Source organism: Apteryx mantelli, chromosome 4, assembly GCF_036417845.1.
Source record: "Apteryx mantelli isolate bAptMan1 chromosome 4, bAptMan1.hap1, whole genome shotgun sequence".
NCBI classification, from domain to species: Eukaryota; Metazoa; Chordata; class Aves; order Apterygiformes; family Apterygidae; genus Apteryx; species Apteryx mantelli.
In genome coordinates, this window is record NC_089981.1 from 21,680,176 (window position 1) to 21,701,169 (window position 20,994).

Genomic DNA, 20,994 nt, shown 5'->3' on the forward strand with positions numbered 1-20,994 from the left:
CTGTATTGTTTAAAGGACCTTCTGTAAAGTTCATCTGTGTGAATAAGCCAATTATGTATATTTTGTGCATTTGCTCAGATGTGCAAAATGCAATGATCTTCCCATTATTTTAAGGTAAAAGTGCTGCATTTTTTTCTGACTAGTTTTTTTGTCAGGAATGAATTGCATTGGTTTTATTAAATAGTTTAGTTTAACTGGTATTTACCTTGAAATTCACAAAGCATAATAATTGGGGGAAGTCATCTCTCTCTATTGTATACATTCATTAGTATTAAATACCACTCATAGGCATCTTCCTTGATGTTTCTTTCCTTTTTGCATTTCCAGCCTAACATAATACTGCAGAAGAAACATTAATCTCAACAGTTTGAAAGAAAGTTATATCTGTATATTTTTTTCATGTTAAAGTAAGTTAATTCATTTCCAACCATCTGTACTTAACAATGATGCCAGATCGTTTTTGCAATGTGTTTTGAGTTGGCTTTTGTAAAAATTCAGGTACATCAATTTGGAAACCTTTCTGCTCACTGCAGAAACGTAGAGAGCCCCTGAAAATTCATGGAGTGAATGTAGACTTTTGAATGATGTGGCAGGTAGTGGGTTGCCTGACTCTTCTTGGGAATAGTGTCCCTCACTTGCGAGCCTCAAGCCAGCTGACTCAAGCTGGTGACATCTGATAGGAGCACCTATCAGATCTTTATCCTTATCTTTATCCTAGCTTGTGGGCTGCACGGCAGGCTAGGTGCTACGCTGTCCTGCACAATGACTGTTTACCTCTTTTGCTGGGACTGTCGGGAGTCTGAAAAGGAGCCGTGACAACTGCAAGGTAGGCAAAGGGCAGAGAACAGATTATGCCAGTGGCCTCCAAAGCTAGGTGGAGCCTGTCAGTTAAGGAAGAAGTCTTGACTCGGGTCAAACGGAGACAGAACTATGATGCCAAATTTGAGGAGAAGCATGCAGGCGCATTAGAGGTTAGGAGAGGGAAGAAATTTGGGGGGAATTAATTGCCATTTTCTAATCATAAAAAAATTCACATGCTGAAGTTGTGACTGTATACGTTCCTCACAAGCTTTTGTGTTTTTCTGTCTTATTGAATGTATGTGCAGATAAATGGAGGAAAAGGTACAAAGAAGAAATGTCCATCGACCGTGACAGAAAATCATTAGTGTAGGAGAAAAATGCTAGATTTAAAGAATCTTGAGAACCTGCATTTTAGGCACTTTACGTTAAGACTTTAAATTACATTTTCTCTCTAGATATTCATATCAATGCGTTTCTGTGGTATCTCTTTCTTTTTTTTTTTCTTCAGTGAAAACTCTAAAACCGTTTGGTGTGACAAAAGTTAAATAGCAACTCAAAAGCTAATCCAGTTCTTTATTCTGTGTAATCAAATAATCCAGAGTTTCAATTTTTCTGATGCTCAGAAAAAGTAGTTTTTGCAACAGAATAATTTTAACATGAGTGAAGCTGTCCACTGATTTAGATCTTTTACCAAATATTCCTTTTGCTTACTGTGCAGCATTAAATTTCAAGTGTTGATTTTAAAGGGTTAGATCTATATTAAATCAAAGTTGTAATATATCTGTCTTATTCTGCCAAAGCTCAAACTTGGAACATACTGTGAAGCAGGCAGGCAACATGTGGGAGACTAAAACGTTATCCGTGCAGGAAATTTAAAGTGATGTGGGATTCATTCCTTTAATGTAAATAACTCATTTTGTAACCACAGTTTCATTATCTGTTACTTTTTACATGTAAACTTTCAGTCAGAATGAAGGATTGCCAAATTTATAGGAAATGTTGGCAGCTCTGGGGCTAAATCAAGGGACAACTGAGATGTGGGAGTGACAGTTTTATTTACTATGTATCTGAACTTTACCCTATTTGAAAATTCGGTTGCTCTTGTGGAATATGTAATGCACCTAGTAGGGTGTAGCACTGTGTGTTGGGTTTTACAGCATCTCTGGGGCACAGCTTCATGTCAAAGGCGGGGCTGGAGCACAGTGTTTAAAAAAAGAAATCATGGGCGGTTTTTGGCCCACAGAACCAGACTTTGGCAACCCTTACTCCTTTTAAAATGTAAGAGCTGAGTTAAAGGAACTAATATTTCATTGTTACTGCTATAGTTTTAACTATCTGTTAAAACGCTACCAAGTAACTAAACTGACAAGCAATTTAATGATCAAAAGGAAATTAGCACAGAATTACGTTATCCTGCCCCCACACGCTATAGATTTGTGTGTTAGAGCATTGCTATTCCTGACTCCAGCTACATTAGCTTCGATCAAGCCCGTTATTCTGCTCTAGGTTTTTTGACAGCAACTGAAAATATGAGAACGTTTGAAACTAAAGCTACGTTTCAGAGACTTTCACTTCACTATGTGTATTGATTTGAACAGAAGCGAATGTCTGGATTAACTTCAGCACGGTTCAGGCTAGTTACAGAAGGCTGTATATCAACGCTCCATTTCATTTAAAAATGCCCTTGTCCTCTTGGTATCAACAAGTGCTTTTGTTTTAAATGAGGTACAATCTGACTTGCAAAGTAAAGTGCTTGCAAGCGGCGTAGCAAGTTTAATATTGTGGTTGCTATGGTGAGTTCAATGAGATGATGAGGAGAAACCTTAGTGTACGGAAGGGTCATAAACAGTAAGCTATGAATGGCCCTGAGATGGGACTCGGAGGGCCTGGGTTCCTGCTCTGTTGTCATCTTCTGTTTTGAGCCGCAATTCTCACCTGGAAAAGCGCTCAGGGAGTGCTCTGGGAAACTGGCACCCACTGAAGCCCGTGGAAGACCTGGCGCTGGTGTTCATGGAACGAGGATTTTTCTGCTGCGGCGTGGGGTGTCTGCTTGCAGCGTTTGTCACAGGCACGTCTGTGGACCAGCTCAAGCATTCTGCCAGGCTAAAGGGCGCTAGTGGGGGCCTTGGCTCCGGTGCTGGACAACAGCCCAACCGCTTGAACAGCGAGCAGCACTGGCTGCTGTAGCTGGGGAGGCTCCTGTCACTTCTTAAGCTTTCCATCATAGAGGAAGCGCTGGCCGAAGCACGTGATTCCTTGACGGTCGCCATTTGCTCTAGCAAGTCCCTGAAAGTTGTTGTAGCTGGTTCTCAGCTTAGCGTAATGGTGAAGCTGAGAAGGCAGAGCTGCTGGCTGTGCAGGGGCTGGGCAAAGTGTGAAAATGCAAATAGTATCCCTGGTTTGCCACTTGTGCCTCACCGAGGGAGTTGTATTCCCTCCCTAGAGATCATTTTCCCTGTCAATGCAGCGTGAGGTAGAGATCCGCAGGTAAAAAGTATTATGCCGTACCTTTGTCCCTATTCCAGACTTGAAGCGTATAAAAAAAGGTGGTGGGGGGGGGGAAGGAAAGAAATCTGAACCAAAAAAATTAAATCTTTTTGTTGGGAGAAATACCGCTGGTGGTATCAGCACTGCAGACCGTGTGGAAAATAGCATTTTATTCACTTTGAAGGTTACCCAAAAAAGATTGGACAACAGAAATGCCTTACTGCAAAGGCCCTTGATAGCAACAACTTTTCATTCACATGGAGATTCTTCATTTGCATGTAAAAGGAGATAATGAAAACAGAATTTCATAGACACAGCTGTTATTAAACAAACCTTTTGTAGATGCAAGCTTTCTTTCTGTCCAGCCTTGGTGACTAAAACACTTGCCTTCCGCTGATGTTTTTAAGCTTATGAATTGAAAATTGCCTGTCAAAGTCTCTTTCTTGCTTAGTTTTTGAAGTCTCCGACTGTTTCTCGCCATGGTTAGGAACACTTACTGTGGAGAAAAAAAAACCTGCACAGTTCAGAAGGAAGAATGAGGCCAAAATATTAAGTGTTAAATTTCCATGGCCTTTCAGCCTAAAAGGAGGCTTCTGGCAACAGCAAGATGGGACGTGGCCCCTGTTGCCTTGCACCTTGGACAGGCATTTGCACCTGTGCAAGACAGTGCAAGATGCTCACAGCAACCCGCTGTAACCACATCTCACATGCGGCTGTGTGAGGTGCAAGGCGAAGGAGAGCCAAGCCAGCAGTTTTACAACATACTGCTGATTGGAAGCGTAACCACAAAACAAGCAAGGCTGCAATACTGCAAAGCAAATCTCCGCAGTCAGGTCCTTGCATTTATATAAAGTTTGTTCAACTGCAAAAGGACGCTGCAGGGACATAAAGCCATGGCCTTAGAACTGCTTGCAGGATTGGGGGTTGTGTCATGGATTGAATCGAGTGAGAGCAACACATGCGTACAATCAGTTTTACAATTCTGAGCATTTTACAGCTATTTGAGAGTACAATGAAACTATTATGTAAGCTTCCTATTAGAACATATGTTACTGATTTAAATAACATTCAGACTTGAAAAGTTTTTGCTTCTGATGTCAGACTTATCTGTACAACAAAACCATTGTGTACTGACATATGGACCAGATCATTGTTATCACACTGTGGCTTGATAAATTCAACTTGATCTCTGTAGATCAGAGATTAAATTTTCTTCTTTATGTTGTAAAGCGGTAGTTTGGTCACTCTTTTAAAATCTGAATCTCTGTGTTTACCAGCATGTTCATTTTTAGGGCGACCTTTAAAAAATAAATAACATCAGCATCAATCTCTATTTTAGAAGTGTTGCTAGTGAAGTTTTATTCAACAAATATGTGTGGATTTGGTGTTAATTTGTAAGTGAATGATTCTAAAACAAATTCCAAGAGAAATTAACAGCTTTCAAACAGATAAATGTTCAGAGCTTGATTCTGTTCAGGGTTATACTGTTGTAAGTGTTTACTAGGTAGATTGAACTGCATGGAACTACTCAAGATTTATTGTGGTGACACCAAGAGCAGAATTTGGCTCCTGAGGTCTGGTCTCTATCCAGCAGGATCTTGGCTCAAGTGAATCAATCCCTGAAGAACAAGTATGTTGGATTAATGGAAGAAGATGTTATTATTTTTTAAACTGTTATTAGGTGTTGTAAGCCAAACTGTTCCCTGCCCCTGCGCTCTTCCCCCGGTTTGGGGGAGTGATGACAAGATGGGAGCATCAAATTTCATGGGAAAAAAATCCTAAATGGTTGTGCACAAGTGAGGAGGATACTGCCAAGACACTTAGAGAAACAGAACTTTTTGATGAGTTCCCTTCCCTGCAGCAGTATATGGAGAAAATTGGAGCCCAGATTTCAAACAGTTCTGTTTATTCATTTTCATGAACAAAAATCGATTCTAAGTGCAAGTTTGTAGGTTCAAGCTTGCTGCCTCTGAAAATGGAAAATTAATGAAACTATGGGGTGGCCACGTTGGTTTCTCAGCACTTCTGGACACTAAAAAAATGATTTGGTGTTCAGTGTGTGTTCTGCAGGCAAGTGCTTAGGTCTGTGTGTGGAGTAATTACCCCGGAGGACACTGGTTTGGCAGCCTCAGAGGCTGTAATCCTTTGTTTATCACAGCGAAAGATGTGACGTGCACATTTCCACCCAGTGCACCATCTTTTTGCTTCAAACCTGACCTGCGTGAGCCATAGCAGAAGTGAGGTTATATAATTGCTTTGCCTATTAATTCTTTGCACTTTCTGCGAAGTTACAGGATTCGGTGTCGCTTGGGACAGGACACTTGGCTACAATTGGATTATCCGTTGTGTATATTAATGGGCCACGTTTCCTCTGTGGTGTCCTTTGGTTCCTTATAGATGCTGCTTGTTGTTGCACATCCCTGGGGCTGTGCTGTGCTATGCTTGTGGCTTATTCTCAGCTATCACCAGCTTTGTACAATGTGTTTCATCTTTTTCCTCTTTCAGCTTTCAAATTTCTCAATCATATTTCTCTACCCTATTTTTGGAATAGATGCTGTCATTTTCTATACATTTGTATCATGCCCAGTACAGGAGAGTTCTGGTCTCCGACATGTCTTATTAATTTTAGTCTCAGTCAATGTTTCTTTCTTTGGGGTATGTTCATAATTGCAGCGGAGTCTTTCCTCCTACTATCCTAGTAAATTATTATTAGAACGCAGATTCCCATTAATTCCATTTTTGTTACAAAGGCACTCAATGTGTCTTCATAGTTGGGCTGATGTGACCTCTGTACTTACATAAATGAAAACATGTCCACGTGCACACTTGCACGCACCAGGCGGTCCTGAGTGCTCATACAACTCCTCAAGTTGCCCTAACCCCCTCAAAGGTGTACATTCCAGATGCAACAGAGCTGGTCCCAGATGGGGCACTCCCATCTCTTGCAAGCTCTTAAGTTCTTTTCTTGCCAGCCAAAACATTTCAGAAGTATTTTCAGAAATGCAGGTGCATGCAATTGTCTTGTCAGGAGCAGCTTCCTTCAAGTTCCATTGCTGTTTCACCTTGCAACCTTAGAGCAGCAGTGCTTGCAGAGGGAGTTCTCTGTGTGCTAATTAATGAGGAGATTTTCTCTGATGCTGCATCATGATTCACACAGCTTCCAAAAGAGTCTTTTGTTAGTTAAAACCAAAATATTTGCAGATGTGCTTTGTAGCAATAACATCTCTGACTGGAGATCACTCTTTGTGGAAGCAGGAGTAAAGACCTGCAGGGCCAATTGATTGTGCGGCCCAAAATTTTAGGCTCTTCCAGCAGCTAGCATGACCCCTGAATCAGTGAGGAGAACTTTGTTCATGACTTTAACATACAGCAAGTGTTCTGTAGTCTGGGCTAGGTGGGAGAAGTGCGTTCGTCATCCCCCGTTCCTTACTGTTCTCCTGACTTGCACTGAAGTTGGCTACAGAAGAGTCAAATCTGCTGTCCATGAATGCAACTAGAATTGATTTGAGAGTGTTCACGTTGCAGCATGAATAGTGACAAATAACATATTACCAAAAGCTGGTTTTGTGGCGAAACACATTATGTTAGGAAGTAGAGGGCAAAGACAAAAGAAAAAATCAGTAATGTATGGTAAAGGAATCAGGTAAGGTCTTCAGTTTTGCTGGCCTAATACACAGAACATTTATCAGAAGCACTTGGTTCAACAGTATGAAAATGAGAGTGACCGCTTCTATTTCCCTGTGTCCAGCAGCTTAAAGAAAAGAAAGTTCTGCACCAAAATTAGCCTGAAATTTGAGAAACTGATCAGTGCTTTAAGTGGGTTGTGAAATGAGCAATATACTTTCTTCACATTAGTCATAACTGTCATGTTTGAGTTTATGGCTGTGTTGGCCTTGATGGATGGTAGGTTCTGCTTTTTTAATTTGGTTTAACTTCTCTCTTATAGGCATGCAGCTTGCAAATCTAATAATAAACTTGGGTAAATATTATTTTGGGAGGCATCTGTTCCTTAAGGAAGACGTAGATCCAAGTGTTTGTTTTCTTTAAAAAAGTATGTAGAGTGTAAAGAGTCCCTAGAAGATCTTTTACGAGGTCTTTGGACACAATGACGTACAGGGATGTTATGGTCATTCAGGATAGACGAGCTTGAATAAGTCCTTGGAAAGAAATGTGACAAGCTGCGTCTTTTTAGGGGCTTATCTGGTCACAGCTACAGTGACACAAATTGCAAGTATTCCCTATTATCCTGTGGGTTAAGGGACTGGGTAGCAAATGACGTCAGCAGAGACTGGTCAGTAAGTTTGCAGAAGGAACTATGTTTATAAGCGAAGGGAATTTCTGTGTGTCTGTGGCTTACTTTATCCTTGTGTCTCCGTACCAGATAGCTATGTCCTGTGTCAGCAGAGGCATGTTGCCTAGATACACAAACTGCAGTGGAGGAGTTGTAGTTTATGCCGGTTGAGAATTTACTTCTGTAACACGGAGCAGCCTTAGGCAGGAAGAGAAGTGTCATATGACTGAGATTTTATATGCCTTCATCTGGGGGGCCTATAGTAAATATGATGCCCCAGAAGGGAAAGCAATAAAAATTTTAGACCGTGGGGCATCATTAGATCAGCTATCCTAATTGTCTGTACTTCAAAGGCTATAAAACTTTACCTAAAGCACCATATAGTATGTCCAGTGTGCTTGCTTCGACCGGGGTGAGTCTAAACTGCTGCAGCCAGGGAAGAGGTGATCCTAAGGCAGTACGAGTGCCTGGGGCCCTGCCGTGGTGAGGAACTGAAGAAGTGAGATAGGTCTAAGTAATCTCTGTGGACAAACCACGCCCTATAAGGCAGAAGGGTTAAAATCCCAAATACCTGTTTATTTCACCCTAGAAACACCTTTTCAACCCTATATTTGGCCAATCCCCTCAGGCAGGCATCTGGGGATATTTTTCAACATGTCAGTGCTTTAGTCTATGTTATACAGTGTCCCTTTTCCAGACCCAGCTTGTCCCTGGCGTTCGCAAACAGTGGAGAAACAACAACAAAAAACACAGACAAGGGAACCTCTACCTCAGCTTGTAAAAGTGTTCCTTCCCTACCTCTTGAATTGACTGGCTGTGCAATATCCCTGAAGCACCAGGCTTGTTCGTAGCCATTTTTGCTGCAAAGCTGCAAGATGCCCTCTGAGGGCAATGCAGAGCTGTTCTTTTTCCCCATGGCACATAAAGAGAAGACATGAACAAGGGAACAGTTAAATGTATTCCAAGATCAGAAGGGACCCCATGACCATATTCTTTTATCTTCTGCAATTTTCCCTAGAAAGTGCATTAAAGTATATATTATTAAAGACATCTAATCCACATTTTTGAAGTCCAAGAATCTCAATTTAAGAACGCCGGGTTAGTCTCTACCTCTGGTAAACTGTTTTTGTCTTTAATTGCCCACTGTGTGGTTCTTTATTATTCGGATAGTCTGATGTCTCTGCTAGAGTAGGGAATTCTGGACTATGTTACAGTGATAGGTTTGGGATTTGATAAAGAATTATATTTTGTTTTACAAATACAAAGCTGGCCTTATGCAACTTAATGTTAAAACAGATGGAAGGCAGTTAAGTCCCCAGTTTGATTTGCCACCATTTTTGCGTTTTGCAGTATCTTTTTCTACACTTACACCTCTGGAAAGTCAGTAGGACAGTAGGACATTCCACATGCATGGAATTAGGCAGGTCAACATGTCCTTTTCTGGATCAGGACCAGAAAGTTTGGAATCTGTATAAAAGATCCCTTATGATAGACCTGAATGGTGGGAACAGAGGATGGAACAGATTATCATTTTCTGCTGATCCAAATAATGTTTATTTGGTAAGAATGTTATTCCTTCTAACTGCAAAAAAGAGAACAAAGGTATCTCCATAAAAGAAAGAGCAAGATGGCTGTGCAGTCATCTCAGGTACGTTAATTTGGATTATATGTGTGGAGTAAATGGTGCCAGCATAAACACACCTCACTTAATTCTTAGCACTTTTCTGAAATTTATGAAAGAATCACCAAGATGTAGCTCTTGGAAGAATTTTAAACAAACTGAATTGGAGCAATGTGTTGTCATATGAGAACAAAGATGTCTGGGAAAGAAGTTTGCTTTATAATTTTATTCTCTACCTTTGAAGGTAAAATTTTTTAATAACATTTCTTTCTTGTAAGCAATATGTGATCTGAAGAAAATATCAGTGGCCCGCTCTTGGGAAAAAGAAAGCAAGTCTCAAGTGACTTTGTCCATTCAAATAGAGCTTGAATTGTTTCTTTCATAAGGGACCTTGGAACCACATTGTCCCATCTCCATGTCCTGTGGATGGCTCGCTGTGGGCTCTCAGATTTAGATGGGATCTCTTCCTGCAGCTCTCTAAAAGTAAGTATAGATGTGTCCTGAGAAACAATGATCTCATGACTATTTTCAGTGGATACTTTTCTCTTTAATTATAATCTTTGTTCTCTTCTCACTCTTTGTTTTTCTGAAGGACCTTGATTGAGCACTTTGACTTGCATGTATTAGTTTAAAAGATGATACAGTATTTTTTAAAATGAGTTTTAACGTTTACTTCTGCTGCTGAAAATGCCCAGTGCAGGCATAGCATTCATTTCCATATTAGCCCTTCCTATTTAAGGCAGTCTTGGCTAGTCTTGAAAAATGTTATGTCCGTGCTAATCTGCTAAATTCAGTCTGTGTCATGTAATATCTCAAAGACTAGAAAATATTTAGCAAAGCTTGAATGTTACTTGTGCAAGCCTGTGGTTTACCTCTTCTGTTTACTTCTGCTGAGGAACTCTACGTAGCCTATAACAACATCTCTGACCTGAGCCAGCTGAGCTTGTTGGAACACCTTGAGGTTTTGGACTTGGAAGGGAACAATATTGAGGACATCAACCAGATGCTGTATCTGGGACTCTGTAACAAACTCAGCAGCCTGACAGTGGAGGGCAACCTTATTTGTCTGAAGCCAAATGCAGAGTCTGCAGAGGTGAGAACTTGGTTTGAACTTACTGTGTTAACTTTTGCAGTGTTTTTTTAGTTTGAGTTGAAAATGAGAAATGTTTCTGCATCTTCCTGTTGTGTTGTTCTGAGTGATGACATGGGATGCCTTTTCCATCTTTCATTTCTATAGATTTTGAAAAGTCCTCTTGTGGGTGCTGGCTTCCACATGAGCACAAATAAAATACAAGGAGACCTAGGAGGAGTCAGGCCTGTTCCTGAACAATGTATGTCTTTCAACCTGTGATAATAAGGTTAAACTGGAAATCAGCTGTTCTTTCAAGGGTGCTTCCCACACATATTGCTTAGCACTCAACTGTGTTATATAGTATCTGTCAGAATTGCAAATTTCATTTCTTCTTGCTTTCTATAATCAGCCCAGCCCCTTTCCTAGGTCACCAGGAATCAGAGGGCAGGCTTTTCAGTTTTGGATTTTTTTTAATTCCCTCAGTTTTTACCAAGAGAATGATATTTTCTCAGTCCTCTTTCTGCCATTGTTCCCAGAGAGAGTTCTCTGTCTCCATACTAGCTAGCCAAAAGCCTGAGTCTCAGACTGTCCCAGTCCCCAGACAGCTCTGGCCTCCAACAGGCAAACACCCGAGCTCTGTTTGTAACAGAACAAAATGGGATTTTAGAAGATTTGTGACTTAGTGTCTTTCAGTTTCTTCATTATCCTGAAGAGCTTTCTCCTCAAAAACATTAATTTAGGGGGAAAATTAGTTTGGTGCCCTCAGGAACATGTTACCTCCCTTTCTGTTCAGGAATGGCACAGACACAGAATACAGATACAGAATGGTTGAGGTTGGAAGTGACCTCTGGAGATCCTATAGTCCAACCCCCTGCACAAGCAGGGTCAGCTAGAGCACATTGCCCAGGATTGTGTCCAGACGGGCTAGTGGGACAGCTTTTAGTTGTTTTCTGGAAGCTCAATGGCAGAAAATATTGAGGTTTGCTGCAGAATGCCAGCTCCTCCATGCTTTGTGTGAGAAGTCCATGGCAATAAAAATTGATTAGGCTGTAACAAAACCAGTTTCCATCTATAATGGAAGCAGTGTCAAAACTCAGTGGGCAAACTGAGCGGTCTGGAGAGTAATGTGACTTTCCCCAGAATCTGTGCAGGATTTCCTCTTGACATTATTGCACGGGCCTTTCCCTGAGGTCCAGCCAGTGCCAAAACCAGGAGAAGGCTGCTTATCGTTTGGCCAGTAGGTATCTCTTCCCACTGCCTGCAGTGCAAACAGGAGTCTAAATAGAAGACCAAGCTCTCCTTCATCACAATTCTGCAGCAAGGAGCAGGGACCCCAGCTGTATGGATCCTTCTAGCGTAGGGATCTTACCACAAGTCAGACAGTAGTTAATATTTTTCTTTCCTAAGGGATGTGCCAGTTGTGATGTTTCAACTGGATAACTCTCTTCCCTCAAGGGACTTTGACATTTTTGTGGGAGAGATCTCCATGCCAACAGCAGGTGCTCCAGGTTCACCACGTTCAAAAGTTGAACTCTCAGAAAAAGGATTCTTGTGATTACTAGGAAAGGCTGTATGCTAGGAATTGCTTGTTGTCCTTTCCCTTCAAAAGGTTAAAATGAAATGACCAGAAGACCTTTGTAAAAGCTGAAAATACAAACTATAGTGGTTCACCCTTTGCATACAGAAATGATAGAATCAGGTCTGTGGAGGTATTTTGGTAAGGACATGAGATGGTTTGTGTTACAAAGATGAAAACAAAATAATACATTATCTGCTTTGGGTTTCAGGGCACACAGCAAAAAAAGTAAGGGAGATTTAATGAACAGACTCAAAGCTATTATCTACCTTACTTTATTTCACTTTTGTCTGCTTCAAAAAACGTGCTTGGAATATAAAAATAAGTATTTTGGCATCTACTGAAAAGGTAAACAGGAAAATTAGAGTTTAAGAAACTCGGTCAAGTAAGACTGTTTCTCATTTTGTTCACGTAGCATCAAACACATCATCAGACGGTAGTTTGTAACAACGTATGCTATGTATAATCATTAAGGTGTTCTGGAAGATTATAAGGCATACACATACTCACACATACAGACATAAGTATTTAATATACAGTATTCTCCAAGGATGGCACATTCCCTAACGGTACCGTAAAGAGCTGATATTGCAGAGGTAAGAAAGCAGACCAGGAGCTGGCCCTGTGCTTCCACTGTGCCATGTTCCATTGTTTTCTGCTTTATTTGAGCAGTCATACCCATGCAATTCATTTGCATAAAAGGTTGGCTTTGATATGTCTCCTGGATTTAAACTTGAAAACTGAGGTATTTTCTCTAAAACTCAATTGTGTAGTAGAAATGTAGATATTTTAAATCCTCACACTTTTTAGATCCATGCGTTTATTAGCAATTTTTGGATGTAATTATTGGCCTGATCATACCCCTCAATAAAGGGAGCAGCACAAGGTTCAGTTATCAAAGTTTTCTTCTCTGGAATCCAAAACAAAGTATTATACATTTTCTTTCCTGCTTTGAACTGGTGCAAGTATAATTCAGGAACCACACTTGTAACTATTTATAACTGAAATGATTTCTCCGTTGACATTTCATCCCTTACTGAAGATGCAATCGTGAGAGGAAAAAACAAATATTCCTACAGCAAGGAAACACTGCTTCAAACAGACAAAGCATGCCTCTTTACTGTTTTTACTCCCACTGAGACAAATACAGTGCAGCTTCTGGCACTTTCTTATCATAGCTTACTACCGTGAAAACTGTGCGGTATTTCCTGACAGCATAGGAGTCTGTTTCTACTCCCTTGTTGTTCAGGCATGCTCAACAAAAATTGTGTCTTTGGAGGATGTAATTTTCACTTGACATCTTGAGTCCCTAAACATATTTGTAGTAGGGTTATGTCACGATTGCCCTTGATTTGTTTAGCTGAGGAAATCGGAATTTGTGGGATGCTGCAGTGTAACCAGACCTCAAAGCAGAGCAGTATGTGCCCTACTGCCCTTTTCATGCTGAATGGCTGCCTCTGCTTTTATGCAAGTAGTGGCATTCAAATGCTGGCCAGAATTTGGTGGGAGACTCTGTGCAATGGTATGTTTTTCCTTGTGCCATAGAAGAGGCAAACTGTAAATTAACTGCTCTTTCCCACCCAGTCCCTGCGTTGGGAAGCTGCTCGGCCCTGGGGTGGTTACAGAGCCTGCCCTGCTCTTGGCTGCTCAGAGCTTCTCCTTGGGCCGTGTCACTGTCTTATTTTCAACTATGGTGTTCACAGTTCTTCAGGGTATAGAAAAATCACCAGAAATATAGAAAAGGATACATGTGGACTTTGTTTGATGTGCCCTAGGTGGCCAGCTTTTATCCTCAAGCTCCTTATTGTATTGTGCCCCATACTACAGCTCTGTAAAAACACTCCTGTTTATTTACTCTTTTATCTACAAAATGGTCCATCTAGATTTACTGCTCTTTCTTCAGATTGCCTGCTTGCTTTCTGTAATTTGATTTTTAGATGAGCTCATCTTCCTCTGTTATCTAAACCAAAAGCAACAACCTGATGATAAATTCTGCAGCCTCTGTTGCAGTAATGTAACATGAGCATAACATGATGCTTCTCTCAGACAGGGCATGGCTATAAATTGGCTGCAGCCCAGATGCTGTTCAGAGTACATGTGGTACGTGATGGCACAGTGATTGGTTGACTCCTTTTCTAAATTAAGATTAAAGGCTAAGTTAGAGAAGTTTAGTGTCTGCCACTTCTTAACAGCCAACAAATAAATGCTTTATCTGGTGATTTCGCTCTGCCAGCCTTGGTGCTCTATTATGTGGAGGGATAGAGTGTATGGCTGTCCAGCTACCACAGAGAGATTTCTGTTTGTGACAAATACGTATTGGATGAGGACTTAGCTTTCTGGGGTTTTCTACTATTGCATGTAATGTTGTAAGAAACATAACATTTATCAGGATCAAACAGTTGATCTATAGGTAGCTGGTAATGTTTAGGGAAGCCGTCCATTCGTATTCTGCCTCTAGCGGTGCATTCTTGCTTTATACTTTCTTTAAGTAAAAAGAAATGTGTGAGATCACCATCACTGTTTGCTGCCTTTTGTAATCTTAGACTATTTTAACCAAAAATACTTCCATTGCAAAACTGCATGACCCAGTCTGCCCTGAGGTATTGCTAAATTTTCCCAAATACAAAGGTACCATGTGGCGATGTCTTTCTGGTGTTGGAATCCACCAAAACGGCCCAATTCACAGTATGCGCTGAGCATAGTTATAACTGTTCTTGACTGACCTTGCTGCTCAGAGATCCCAGGCATTGAGAAGTGCTCGGGAATGATTTCACGTCTCACGCAGGTAGCTACACCCATTCTGTCCACAGTGGGTGTCACAGTGAGCTCATGTGCATTGGGAGTGACCATGTAGTTTTCCCAGTACTCACAAGAAACCCAGGTACAGTCTGTTTTAGCCTCCTGTGCACCTGTGGTTAGCATGCAGCCTCTTGCAGAAGAAAGCGTGGTTTAAAATATATCATCTCTTCTAATGTCATACAAAATCACACATGGAAACTCTGAAGACTGCCCCAGATAATCAGTGCAGCTCATTCACTAAAGCTCATTATGGATGTGCTCCCAAAATCAGGGAAAAGGGTTGGCCATGTGGTGTGGGTGCTCAGGGTTTCTGTGGACATCAGCGGCCTTCTTCAGTTTTGTACAATATACATGATATAACAAAGATAAATACCAAGGTCATCAGTAAATAAACAGCAAAGGAGCATTTGGGATGGGGATGGGTTTGTGCTACTCAGGACATATTCATGATCAGTTTGAGTAGAGATTACATGAGAAAGCACAGTGAAAAATAATTCCTGATTATATTTGTTTCTGTTGAATGAGGTGGGCAGGTTTACCTCTTGGAGGCATTTCAAGTTATATGGCAGTCATGCAAACTGAACGCTGCTGTGTTGCTGGTGGAAGTCTGCAGTCTGTTGAATAAACTGTTTAAGTGACAACCCTCTCAATTTTTCCAGGGACCAGATTATAATTACAGAGTTGAAGTGAAAAAACTTATTCCCCACTTGGAATATTTGGATGAAATACCAGCCAGCCAAACTGTTATCCCTCCTTCCAAGAAGATGAATGAGGACTGGCTAATCATCAAGGAATCCATCAAGGAAGGTGGTTTAGCTGGAGATATTTCATGGTTAGGTATGTCAAGTTTCCTGCTGGGGTCAATTTTTCATGTTGTGGTGTGTGAATAAGAAAGATGAAGAGCAAGTGGGTCTCTTCAGAGCCAAACTTAATAATAGTGGGGGGGGGGGGAAGGGGAGGGGGGAAGAGAAGGCCATCATCTTCTTTACTTGGGAAATGAGAAAGTTGGAATTCGCCATGGTGCAGGAATCATCTTCCTTGCATTTTCACTTCAAACCTTTGATCAGCGTTCTGTGCATTCATTCCAGCTGTGCTCAGCACTTCTTCCTAGCTGTGCCCAAGCCTCATTCCCAGCGCATGGCTTCTCTGTGGCCCTAAGAAGGTCAATGGGCTCCCTTCTATCTGAGATGTGCTCTGTCCGCTTAAATTTTAAGCATTTGTAATGGTGCCTTGTAAGCAAACATGTAAGCTGCCTCTCCTCTGGGAAACTTCCCAAGAGTAGACCAGGCTGTTAGTCAAGCCCTGAAGTCATGGGTGGGCTTGCTCTGCTGAAGAAAGAAATCTGTGCTCAGCAAGGGTTGCACACAGCTTTGGGGGGCTCGATGCTAATGCCAGGACTCAGGTGCTGGTGAGGGTGGGCTCTGGTGCTCTCTCTTGGCACGGTAGCTCCAGGGCCACTCGGGCTGCCCTGGCAGCCAGCAAGGCCACTGAGCCTCTGAGCACTTGCCAAGTCCAGGGAGAGTCTCAGAGTCCTTATGGTCCTGCAAGGAGGAGCAGGACTCATGTGCACCTCTGTTGGTATTCTTTAGCTTTCAGCACTTGTTAAAATGTAGATGATAATCTTGCATAGTTCCCCCTAAGCAGAGTGAGGTTTTTTTACAACCTGCTGCATATTCTTAGTGCTGCTTTTAACCTGCTGGTGGAGGGGGCTCGTGTGATGGGGAAACATCAGCTGCCATGCTAGATCTTACACCAGCGTGCTGAGCTAAGGCATACAGACAGAATGGACTGCACTCTGGTTATTTCTTCCCAAATTGAGCTCTGAGATTACAGAACTAAATGAAAGCTGTCCTAAATTGGACACCAATATCAGAAAAATGCAAGCGAGTTCTAAAGCATGAAACAATCTCCGCATTAGCTGGGAATCTGGTACTTAGCATTCATTCTGCATGACTGAAAGAAGCAAAAGCTTGGACGTGAATGTTTCAACAACAGCTGTTCTCAACCCTTTCCATGGTAGCAGTCAGTCCCATGTAGCTTGGAAGTAGCAGGATTTCCTACTCCAATTTAATAATAGGAAAGGCAGTTTGGTCACCACCTCTTGATGGCAGCTACATCCTAGCAACTGAGATTGTGTGGTCTTGTAATAGATCTATTCCTTTTTTTTTTTTTTTTGCCTCTGTGATTAAATCCATTACATTCATTAGTATATAGCAAATGGTTTGCAAATAAATCTCTTGCCCCCTTGCTTGTAGCCTTGGTTATAGTTCAGATGTCCATGCTTTTACATATCGTGCTACATGCACTTTACCACGTACCATTAAATATTACAAAGTATTTCCTATAACTGCTCCTGTTGCTTCCCATTAGTGTGGGCAAGGCAATTGGCTTCCCGACCCCCGCAGTTGTGGTATGCCTGCCAACTGTACTCCATTAAAAATTCAGTTTGTTTTGGAATAAGTACATACGTTTGTCATTTATTTAATCCCTGTGGGTCCAAATCATTAGCTGTAATAATAGTTGTGATAGGGAAAAAATGCATTAAAATCTGATCCCTCAGTGATCCTGCTTTGGCAACATCAGCTGTGGTTCAGAAAGCTAGTTAATATAGTGGGCCAACAGAAACAACAGGGAACCAGCAAGAAATTCTTAATTCTTGTTGTGTTGTAGGATAACCAGGCTTACATTTTTGCCTTCAGCAATGAACTGATGGGCTTACATGGTCAGATTCAGACATCCCCACATTTTTTTCTTCCCTATAGCAATGTTGATTCAGGTACTTTGCACGTGCTGTGTATTTTGTGGTTTTGCATTAACAGCTATGGCTAAAATATTTTAAAGGTCCCTAACACTGAGCTCTTAAAGAAATGACCGTATTATTACAGTGCTGATTGCTCCACTGTGGAGCTGTTAGGTGCTCAACACTTTAAAAAGCAAGCTATTCATATAGGAACTGAAATGCCAGTTACTCTCCTATGGTATGTTGGCTGCGCATGCTGCTCTTACAGCTGTGCACTGCTCCCAAAACTGCGTGCAGTCGTGCAGGTAAGAATTCAAGGCTACGTCTGCCTTCACTAGCTTTTGTATAATCCATTCTGGCCTGTAGTTTTATGAAAGCTCAGTTATCACCTTTCTTTCTGTGGCAGAGAAAATATCTGTCTCTGAGGCAACACTGGAAAAATCTATCACTGCAATTCACAGATTTCCATAATTCGCGGTGCATGTTTTGTCCCAATTGACTAGTGGCTGTGGTAAGGTGGCTGTTACCATCTGCACCATCTCTGTGCGCTTAAGCTGTATGTTTTAAGACTTGAAGCTTGGACTGTGCCTGTGGCAAGAGAGGGAGATCGCCTGTAGTGGTTCCCCTGGGGCTGTGAGGGCAGGTGGGCAGCAAATGAGAGGCAGGGGAAATAGCAGAGCTTTGGACGCATCCAGGCTGAGCTTGCGTGGCTGTCAGGGGCTGCTGGTGGGCACAGACCCCTTCCTCGGCCAGCAGCAGGTCACTGACGCCTGGAAGCAGGAGGAGGAAGGAGAGGGACTGTGATTTAGTTGGGTGTCTTCAAATAATGCTGTCTCCAGAGGGTAACTGCGTGGGACGGTGTGCAGTATGAGCAAGCACTCTGTCTCCAGGCTTGCCCAGTTCAGGTGTGTTTCTTATAGTAGTAATGACATTTCTCCATCCCCCACAGCTCCAAGCTTGGAGCAGCAATCACTGTATTGGTAGTGTACGATGATGGTGTGGTTTAAATCCTGCATGACTGTGCTTACACTAGCGAAATCTTTCAGATTCGTATCTTGGGGCAGTAGCAAGGCAGTCTGGATCCAGTCCAAGACCGCCCGCAGCTTCCAGACCCAGGACTGCACAGTGGCCTGCTTATGCAGGGCGAGCCAGCCATGCCCACCTGCTGTATGGTGGCTGTCCGCTTCCAGATCCCTCTGTTTCTGATGGCCTGTTTCTGGAAGATGACTCCAGTGATTTGACACATGGTAATATATATACTTTTTAATCCTGTTCTTTCCCACACCTTCGCCTCCTTCTTATGTTACTAGTGCTGGTGAAAGCCTGGGCTTTGGATACCACCCACCCATGCTGCTGCTACATCAGGTTCAGCATGGGGGGGGGGGGTTGCATGAGGCTTACTGCTCTAGCCTGGGTGTTTTTTCATTTTCCCCTGCAGCAAGGTGGAAGCCTCCCGGGTTTCTCCCCCTCACCCCCACCCTGTACGTTTAACACTGCTCTGTCTCTTGAAAGCCACATACTGCAGTGGCGCTCCCTTGCTGAAGCTGCCTGTCCTGATTTCCCTTAAATTACACATCAGCCTTGATAGGGCTCACTAAAATCTAGCTTAGATGAAAAAATCTGGGCACACTTTGCTCAGTCATGTAAACATGATCCAGACAAAGTAGTCCTCTAGAAAGGCATTGGTGGTGCATGTTCCATCACCATTAAGTTACGTGTTCAAAGATGCAGTATGTGTACTCTGATCTCAGATTGCGGCAGCATCACTGCTGTCAAGGAATACTTTGATTTGGGTTTCCAGGACTGTGTGTCTCAGCGAGAGGAGTCAGTTCCTTGACTTCACGTACCTCACCTAAAGGCCAGCCCAAAATACAAATGTGCCACTGCACTTTGTGCCCTGGCAGTCTAGCTTTGCCACCTGGGAGTACTGCCAAGTTAGCAGAGAGAGGTGAGGATGGAGGCCATGTGCTGTCCTGGCTACTTCAGGATCACTGTAGAGAAGACTTAGGGTAGTTGTACCCTTGCTTTTCTCGGAGCAGATGACAGCATGGGCATGACAAAGGGCAAGGAAATTAAAGTGGAAAACAAAGATGTCTCTGGGAGCTGCTGGCTGGATTCCTGGGGACAGCTAGATGAGAAGGGAGGTCACTTCTGTTATTTTAGACTTCCCAAGACATTCTTGCTTGGGTCCTGAGAAGGCCTTGATTCTGCAATTCCATCAGCTCTCTGGGTGCAGGTTAGATGGGGAGATGGTGTTTGCTCTCCTAGCACTGTGGGCTACTTCTCCCTAAATGCCAGTCCCACCTCGGTTCTCCACTGTAGGTAGGACTTGGCAGTGTGAATCTGATGAAGCAATGCAGAGTTGATGACTGAGTGCGTTTTCAGAAAAGTGAATGGAAGCTGAGTCCAGCTTGCCAGGGAATGAGACCATAATTTCACACGTGCTTTTAGATAGCACTACCAAAAGATGTAGCTTCACCCAACATTCACTGTTTCTTCCTGTCCCTTTGCTACCTTGTCTCTTGTTTTGGCGCAAGCATCTGTATGACCGCATGGAGAACCTGATTATGGTAGAGATCCAGCTGAAAAACAACCTAGCAAAATTAAAAAAGCATATTTAGTTTTAATTTGAATCTGTTGCCTGATCTGGCTTACCATGTGGCCATACAAGTGTTTGCACCAGCATAGTGGAGGAGGCAGGGCAGGAGCAGAAGAAAACAGATTCTGGTAGAAACAGAGAAACTGCTGCTCTTAACAGCAGCGTCAGACCATCTCAGTTGAGACTGTGAACCTACACGGTGAAATATTACATCCTTCTCTATATAGGAAATGATTTTGACTGATTTCAAAGACAGCAAAATTTGTTATACACTGGAGTAAAATATTTTCTTTGTTCCTTTTTTCTTAGGACTCAGTCAAGTTATATGTGGGAACCCCATCAAGGCCCTTCGTGCAAGGAGACAAAAGCTAGGTGTATGTTTTTCTTGTATGCTACATGTTCTTGCCTGGCCACTCACGTAAGCCCTGTGATAAGCTGAGTTCCCACTATGGTTTGTGGGGTCTTGAAGAGGATGAGATCTTGAAGGGGGCGATTCCCACCCTGTGTTCCCTCGCACACATGCCATGAGCTCCCAAATGCAAATTTAGGGCAATTAGTACTAAAAGCCAAACCCAGAAAAACAAACAAATTGCAGGAAGAGAATAGGAGGGATGCAAGGCACTGTTAGTACCCCAGTTCTTTACCATAGAAGGTTGTGGGATGAAAAGATCCAGGTGATCCCGAGAAGTGGAGAAAACACAATGATTCATGAGCTGGAAGACACGTAGCTGAGGGACTCCCTGCCCTACCTGAGGGAGGTGGAACTGCTCCATGTCTCTTGTCTGAGAAGGGCGATAGAAATCTGGGAGAGGAGTGTCAGCCAAAAACTGACACACAGTATTGTGTCACTGAATAACAATATCACCAGGTATTGTCTGCAATCTGTTTGGAAATGTAGAAATAAACAGTGGGGAGAATTGTTTCTTTCATCAGAGGGAATTAAAACCATCAACTGTAAAGAAACACATGAAAATCACATCAACTGCAGGTGGCACATTTCATATCATC

At 42.4% G+C, this 20,994-nt stretch overlaps 1 protein-coding gene across 5 annotated transcripts in view; it reads left to right on the plus strand.

Moving 5' to 3' along the window:
- LRRC56 (leucine rich repeat containing 56) overlaps positions 1–20,994 on the plus strand; it is an 87,782-nt gene that overhangs the window by 58,901 nt on the left and 7,887 nt on the right. For all 5 annotated transcript variants that reach the window (XM_067295955.1, XM_067295956.1, XM_067295957.1 and 2 more), the window contains 5 exons: positions 9,587–9,683; positions 10,096–10,293; positions 15,307–15,484; positions 18,434–18,634; positions 20,296–20,360. In XM_067295955.1, coding sequence (XP_067152056.1) covers positions 9,587–9,683; positions 10,096–10,293; positions 15,307–15,484; positions 18,434–18,634; positions 20,296–20,360 — 739 coding nt within the window. The remainder of the gene's footprint in view (positions 1–9,586; positions 9,684–10,095; positions 10,294–15,306; positions 15,485–18,433; positions 18,635–20,295; positions 20,361–20,994) is intronic.